The sequence below is a fragment of the Podarcis raffonei genome, chromosome 16 (assembly GCF_027172205.1).
Source record: "Podarcis raffonei isolate rPodRaf1 chromosome 16, rPodRaf1.pri, whole genome shotgun sequence".
Lineage (NCBI taxonomy): Eukaryota > Metazoa > Chordata > Lepidosauria > Squamata > Lacertidae > Podarcis > Podarcis raffonei.
Window position 1 is genome coordinate 1165236 of NC_070617.1, and position 8080 is coordinate 1173315.

General features: G+C 42.7%; 1 protein-coding gene across 1 annotated transcript; it reads right to left on the reverse strand.

The window, feature by feature from the left end:
• Window positions 1–6336, reverse strand: LOC128404230 (vomeronasal type-2 receptor 26-like). Its single transcript, XM_053369724.1, has 6 exons — window positions 6194–6336; window positions 4782–5043; window positions 3382–4248; window positions 2457–2684; window positions 1334–1454; window positions 1–902 (listed from the first exon to the last, which is right to left on the reverse strand). The coding sequence occupies exons 1-6, from the start codon at window positions 6334–6336 to the stop codon at window positions 1–3; spliced, it is 2523 nt and encodes an 840-aa protein (XP_053225699.1).
• Between the last annotated feature and the right edge of the window lie 1744 nt (window positions 6337–8080).

Here is an 8080-nt window from a genome sequence, read left to right on the forward strand (position 1 = left end):
CTATTTGCTCCTCAGAATTAAGTGGTCTTTGCTGTTCAAGTCGGGCCTCAGAAGAATGATGTACAATTTGGGGGCAAAGATACAACCCAGCAAACCTGCGCTGGAGGCCAAGATGCAAAAGACCTCCACAGCCACCATCTGCTTTCCTTTGGTGCTCAGATAAGAGGGAACAAAGGACAGCCAAACGCTGCAGAACACCAACATGCTGAAGGTGATGAACTTGGCTTCGTTGAAACTGTCCGGCAACCTCTTGGCCAGGAAAGCCATAGTGAAGCTGACCATGGCCAGGAATCCCAGATAACCCAGGACAGAATAAAACATCGCGACAGAACCTTCATTGCATTCCACAATGATTTCCTCCATCAGAGAGTTCATGTCCACATCTGGGAATGGAGGAGCCATACAGAGCCAAGCAGCACAAATGCTGGTTTGAACGGAGCAGCAACCAAGAAGCACAGAGTTTGTGAGAGATTTCCCCACCCATTTCCTCATCCTGGATCCTGGTTTGGTGGCCATGAAAGCCAGAACCACCGTGATGGTTTTGGCCAAGACACAAGACACAGCAATGGAGAAGATGATGCCAAAAGCAGCTTGTCGTAAAGAGCAGCTCACTGGGTGAGGCTGGCCAATGAACAGCAAGGAGCAGAGGAAGCAGAGCAAGAGGGAAAGAAGCAGAGTGTAGGTGAGGTCCCGGTTGTTGGCTTTGACAATGGGAGTGTCCCCATTCCTAGAGAAGACGCCAAGTATCCAAGCTGTGACCAGAGAAAAGACCAGAGCTAAGGAAGCTAAAAGGACCCCTAAAGGTTCTGCGTAGGAAAGAAAATGTTGGCGTTTGGGGAGGCATTGATCTCTGTCCTTGTTTGGAAATTGATCATCTTGGCATTGGAAACAATAATCCATATCTGAAAAAAATGAAAAGGAAATGAGTGATATATGAGTTCCAACAAATAAGACGTTAATTAGTTGGAAAAAGTATCAGAGATAAATGAATATTAAAATCAGTTTGTACAGTCTCATGCCATTATGCATAATCCACAATAGGCTCTATGTTTTGATGGGCCTAAGGTGCATGGGTTTTTCATCTACTCTGTCCTTCATCTGGAGTTAGTGATCAGGAACATGGACTTTGTTTGTGCCCTTAGTTGAGTTGGTCACACCCAGAGAGATCTTCATGGTGATGGAGGATTCTTGAGAAGAGCCACTTTGGGCTCAGAGGCTGGGCTGAGGACTGTTCTGGGTAGGGAGATCATTTCATGCTCTTATCTGGCTCACACACCTGAAACTATCCACTCCTAACAATGTAGCATGTGGGAAGAGGCAGATAACAGCAGACATATTCCACACCTATTTCCACAGATCTCCTTTGTAAAAGTTCTGGATTTAGTTTCCCCAACTATCTCTTTTTTCTTCCAGATATCAGTGCAGCTGCTCTTCTCTTTAGGAGTACTGAACTGCTAATAGAGGGAAAGTGTTGAAATAGGTATTAGGAAGCATTATACAAAATAGCAGATTATGTCTCCTACCCGTCTGATTTGAAATCATCCCATGTGAACATGAAGCACAATCATAGCAACAAAATGGCAGCCCCTCCTTCTTCTTTCTGCTGTAGCCTGGCTGGCAGCGATCATTACACAAGGCAAGGGGCAGCACCTAGCCATCAAAAGAGGAGAAAATGTAGCTCTCTTGTGCCTTGTGAGCAACACAGTTTTAACCAAAGAGATGAGATCAGCTGACTGATTAACGTTATTCCAGAAAGGTGTGTTGTATAAATAATCAAACTGAAGGAATATTGAATTTTTAATCTTCATAAAGATGGATGATGGAGAGAGGCCAGGGAATTCAACAGACTTTGACAAAGGGAGTTGACAAAGAAGGCAAAATAGGAAGCACATACAAAACAAATGGGTAACTTAGCCTTCTCTTGTCTTCTGAGATGTAAATCTCACTTGGGTCAGCATGATTTACTCCTACATTCATGCGCAAAGCATTAAAATGTTATACTGAATTCCTATATATCAGGGATGTGGCCACCTCAGGAGAAGGGAAGACTCCCTGAAAAAGACCCTGGTGTTGGGAAAGATGGAGGGCACAAGGAGAAGGGGACGACAGAGGATGAGATGGTTGGATGGTGTTCTTGAAGCTACCAGCATAAGTTTGATCAAACTGTGGCAGGCAGTGGAGGACAGAAGTGCCTGGCGTGCTCTGGTCCATGGGGTCACGAAGAGTCGGACACGACTAAACGACTAAACAACAACAACATTACATTATGTACTTTTAAACCAGAACACTAAAGGAGAAAAGATAGACTTCTCATCTCATATATGAGGGAAAATAAGGTGCTAGACAAGGGTTATACGTCAACAATTTGCTTATAAATGATAAAGAATGTCTACAGTAACCTTATTATTTGTATTCTTTATAACAATACCTCATTTTTAAAAATCCAATGGTCCCACCTGATTAAACGATCTGTGCCATGTGATGGCTTCCTCATCCATGCTGAAGTCTACATATTGTGAATCTTGTGGAACTATCTTTCCTACTTTTACTCGGGAGAAGGTTTGGTTTGGAAAAGTAACCCAGTTAATAATATCAAATCCACCTGCTAATTCCCCCTTCTCATCAAACGACACTAAGTCACCAGCACTGTTGTTGAAGGAGATACTCCTCAAGAACGAGTGCAGCTAGACAGAAGAAAACAAAGGCATTTTAAAAATTTTTTTACAAAGGAGAAATATCTATCAATATATTTCACACATTGGTAAGTTGTCAAAAACTGTGCAGCCTACAAAATTTGAAGTATTTCTAGCAAGTACATCTGGCCTGCCACTTGTGTGACGGTTCAGCTCTGGGGTCCGTGTGCAAAGGCAAAATGGTGCCATGTCAGGAGGCCCTGGAACTGCCCCTCCTGCAAGGTGGGTGTGCAGGGAGAAGGGGGCAAAGAAATGGAGAGAAGCTCATGGTGGGTTTCCCCTGCTCTCCTTCTTTTGTTTGTTTGCTTGTTTATTTACTTTTCCCCATTCAAGAGATGCTTCCACATGTCTTGACAGCCCATGTTCCCAGAGAGGCAGGGAAAGGGTACAGAGTGCCATAACTCCTTCAACTACTCCTGCAAATGGAAGGGAAGTACAGGTCCTATCTTGATTGTGGCTCCTTCAGCTTGAAGGAAAAGGAAAACAGTTAAGGACTGAAAAGAATGTGGGGATTGTTGTAGAGGAAAGTAAAAGCTGTAAGCGGTTGTGTGTCTCTGTGTTTGTGTGAATGTGTTTGTGTGTATTCATTCTGTGTCTCTGTGTTTGTGTGTATTCATTCTATGGACTGTGTGTCACCACCCATTAGATTAGCCCCAAGCAAAGGTTTGTTCTGAATAGGAAATCTTACCTGCCAAGGTTGCAATTTTGGAGGATCGAGCCCACCTCTGTCTGCCATCATTCTGCATTTTGACCTGGATGAGTGCATCTGATGTAAAGTATGTGCAATGGCATAAACCGCATTATAGATACTGTAACTTTGGCCAGTCATGGTCATTTCAAAAATATGCCCAGGAAGGCTCTCCAGACTCTCATGGCCAGTGCAGGTCTTTGTGTTTTCCTTGTGCCCATTGGAAGCAGAAAACAAACAGTTGAATGCCCGTTGCCAAAAAGCCTGGAGGAACCCATCTCCCTTTGGAGAATTGGGGTTCAGGGTCTGAAGGAATTTTTTAAATCCCTGGACTTTCTCTGTGTGAATTGCAAAAGACAAGGCACCATCAAAGACTTGTATGTCATAATACCTTTGCATGGTTTCTGAAGAGAAAGCCCACTGGGCTGTCAAAATCCACACAGTGCCTGTAGACTTCTCTGCAATATCTTCAGCTAATGAAAAGAAATATTGCATCCATTTCACAACTGTAATGGTCTCAGGTTCTGCACACAGAACTAATATGTTAACTTCTGAGGCCATCAGGAACGAGGACTTGGCCCGAATGAGTTCCAAGAAACTGATATCAACAATGCCCTGAGATACGGCTGGTAGTTTTTCATTGAAAGCTGTACAGACTCCATGCTGAGAAAGCATTGGCACTAAGCTTTGCATAAAGCTCTCTCCATTTTCATCATCGGATGCCACAATTCCTACCCAGGTCCACTGGAAATGTAGAAGTAGCATGACAATCCCTGCATATTGATATTTCTCATTGGGCACTGTTCGGTAGAATGTCTGGGGCTGCAACTCTGGGCTTCTCACTGGAGCTAATATGCAGTAAGCAATCTGGAGGAAGAAATCAATCCCAGAAGAATTGGAGAGTTAGAGCAAACGGTTATGGTTCATCCTAAGTATCTGCTTGAAGAACAAACCCATGAGAATTTCTCGACTCCATTTATGGATGCATGTTGATTTCACAAGAACATTATGCACATCTCCAGCAGCTGTTGGTGGGGAGGAGGAGCAGGGTTTCTCTGACCTCTTGCAACTGGTTTTGTGTAGCTTCCTGGGAGCAGGAGGAAGACTCCTGCTGCTGCATTTGCCCAGTTCCAACCTCCCTGCTGCTTCCCAGTGACACATGGGAAACAAAGTCAGGCAAGTACCAAAGCCCCTCTCCTCCAACCACTACTGCATAGCTCCCCCATGTGCTTTTGTAATAGTTTTGTAATTTCCCCCTCACCTCCTTGCTCAGAAAAATGAACCAAAACAAAAGGAAGTATTGAAAACCAGGAAGATAACTATTGTACCCGACGCAGAAGAGATTGACAACCCCCACACTTACTATACCTGTGGAATCTTGTAGATGCTTAAGACAGTACCCATGTGGAGGGGGAGATGTCAGAGTCAAGTCCGCCAATAACAGCTAACTTTTCTTTTTTCTTGTCACATATGAAGTTGGGGACAATCCTTTCTGTGATGGACAGAAGTTTCAGGGTGTTCTGATAAGTCATCCTTGCATTTATGTAGCTGTCATAGACGTGGAACCCAAAGGTCATATTCGGTACGATATTAGGGCTCTCGTTTATCTCTTTCACAGCAAACACCAGGGAGAGGGTATTCTGGTAGTACTTCAGTACTTCACTAAAAAAGAGTTATACTATGTGTCAGAGGTATTCTCCTCCTCTCCCTGCTATGCAAATTGGTAACTTCCTGGTTGTCTCTGGCAAATCCCAAAATATTAAACATATATGCATTGTGTCTCTTGACAGTATTCAGTCAGCTTTAAGAACATTGAATCTAAAATACGTTTAATTTTGTGCATAACATTCATATCCTGAAATACACATAAGTAAATTAATCTCTGATCTGCAGGTGTACCACTGGTGCCTAAAATTATGGGTCTTCACAGGTGGCTAAAACAAACAGCCATTCCTACTATGTTAATTTTGCGAAGGGGGACCTGGTTGCCACATCCTTCTCTTAATTCCTTATTTCCTTTAGGCAACCAATGGACACTCACTGGATGAGAAGTTGCCAAGTCAGAAATTCTGACTGGTGCCTCTCAGATAGTTAGTGCTTGGTGTAGGTGGGGAGTAGAAACCAGAGCACATTGGATGGAACAGGATATATTCTTTCACAGTAACAGAGTTTCCACATTTCCCTCCTTCAGATAAAATTATGGCTGTACAACAAATACTTTAGCCAATGTTAATCATACTCAGAGAAGGCCCATTAGGATTAAAAGATCAGACTAACTTAGATGTATTAATTTCAATGGGTCTACTCTACATATAACTCACTTTCAATACTTTGTTTTGCAAAACCAAGTTTGCAACTGCTGTTTTTATTACCCAATATGGTTTACATTGCAAAGCAGGGAATATAACCCAAAATCTATGATATTCAGGTGTCACAGCTTCTGTGATGGTCAGATTAAATGATTGTGAATGTGAGGATCAAGGCTATCTGCAAAGGAAAACCAGACGTTAATGGTGTGAAAGGAAACACAGAGGGAGGATGAGGATGAGGTTGGGAGAAAGCGGTGAGAGCCATGGGAGCAGGTGGTGAGAAAGCAGAACAGGCAGAAGATAGAGGCATCATGAAGTGGAATCAAGCAACAAAGAAGGTGACCAGATCACAATGTAAAGAGAAGAAAATAGATGTTTAACATTCCTACTCGAAGAAAGCCACATGGAAAATTGTTCTGAGGATGCCATTGTATGTTTGGTGTAATTGCAGCATACGTGAGCTCACCAAGAGTACACTATAAAGGATATGGTTTTTTACTTACAAGAGTTCATCTATAAGCTTTGTGTTTGGGTGCTCATGGAAATCTTTTTCTTCAAATACAAAGCCAAAATAATTAGCAATTCCTCCAATGACTAGGTCCCCTCTCTGATAATTCTGGTATGGAAGCTGGAAAGGCTCCATCATGGTGCATCTAGCAGAGTGTCCCTTGCTCTCAGCTGGAGGCAACTGTAGCCACAGGAAGAGAAGAATCTGCAGCAGGAATGTTCCTCCCATCTTGGGGCCAACAGGGATGCTGAAAGTCATATTTTTATCTAATGCACCATAAACTGCATTGCAAGAACTTTCAGTTAATGATTTGGGTTATTTTGATAAAGTGGAAAAGCCAAAGATAGGATCCATGAAGACTTGCATGTTTAGAATTTCTCATCGGGACTCTAAATGACACAGGATTTATTTTTATATACACTTTCACACTCTGACATTGATTGTGTTCATGGCCTGATAAAATGTACATGGGATTTTGCAAGATGGATGATAAAACCCAGCAATTTGAGATAATTATTGGTTCCAAAGTTATCTCCTTAGAGCAATGAGCTCTGTGACTTCTAGTAAGATCAAAATAATAATGCATATTTGTTATTGAGCAGTTCTCTTGCAATTTCGAGTGCCCCAGGCAAGCAAGCAGTCTAGCTGCAAACTGGTGGCCTGAAGGGAGCTTCCTAGTTTCCCCAAAACTCTTCCTCAATCACATTTCCCCTAGCTGTACATGTGTCACCAATGAAGACATGATTTTCAGCATTTTAGACCCCAAGGATGCTACCTTGTGCACCAGTTAAGGGGAGGGAGGAAATAGTTAAAATAATACAGGCTCCAGTTGCAGGCGCAATACAGACATTTACATATCCTTACAAAAGCCAGAAATGGTTAGTGTTGTGTTGTGGCCATAATGTACCTTGATTTCAGTAAAGCTTGTGAAGAAACTGGGAAAATGTGGGTTGAATGAGGGAACTGTTAGGTAGATTGGTAGCTGGTTGACTGACTGAACCCCTTATGTTGCAGACAGGGTCATGTCCTGGCCAGTTGTGCTCAAAAGCATTGCCACAGAATCAGTAATCAATTCACCACTGCCATAATTGTGTCCTCACAATTTCTCCCAAAGGAGCTCTTTGGGGTTGCTCCAAATCTTTTTTATTGTTTACTTGTTAATTCTTTTATTATTTGTTTACTTGTTGAGTCTTTAATTTCTAGGGATATGAGTACTTGGACTACTGCAATGTGCTCTACGTGGGGCTACCTTTGAAGGTGACCCGGAAACTACAACTAATCCAGAACGCAGCAGCCAGACTGGTGACTGGGAGTGGCTGCCGAGACTATATAACACCGGTCTTGAAAGACCTACATTGGCTCCCAGTACGTTTCTGAGCACAATTCAAAGTGTTGGTGCTGACCTTGAAAGCCCTAAATAGCCTCGGTCCAGTATACCTGAAGGAGTGTCTCCACCCCCATCGTTCTACCCGGACACTGAGGTCCAGCACCGAGGGCCTTCTGGCAGTTCCCTCACTGCAAGAAGCCAAGTTACAGGGAACCAGGCAGAGGGCCTTCTCGGTAGTGGCGCCCTCCCTGTGGAGATGTCAAAGCGAACAACAACTACCAGACTTTTAGAAGACATCTGAAGGCAGCCCTGTTTGGGAAGCTTTTAATGTTTGATGTATCACAGTATTTTAATATCCTTTTGGAAGCCGCCCAGAGTGGCTGGGGAACCCCAGCCAGATGGGCAGGGTATAAATAATAAATTATTATTATTATTATTATTATTATTATTATTATTATTATTATTATTATCCCAGATTTCTAATTACATACATGTAAATAAAAAAGCAATAACAGACACCTAGAATTACAAGCATGATTCAGACTTCTGGATTAT

Excerpts from the sequence above, each read along its gene's own strand:
- LOC128404230 (XM_053369724.1), bottom strand. The coding sequence starts at position 6,336 with ATGATGGAGCCTTTCCAGCTTCCATACCAGAATTATCAGAGAGGGGAC. Across the intron at positions 5,044-6,193 it reads AAGCTTATAGATGAACTCTT|TGAAGTACTGAAGTACTACC; the intron begins GTAAGTAAAAAA and ends ACTCTTTTTTAG. Across the intron at positions 2,685-3,381 it reads CAAAATTGCAACCTTGGCAG|CTGCACTCGTTCTTGAGGAG; the intron begins GTAAGATTTCCT and ends TCTTCTGTCTAG.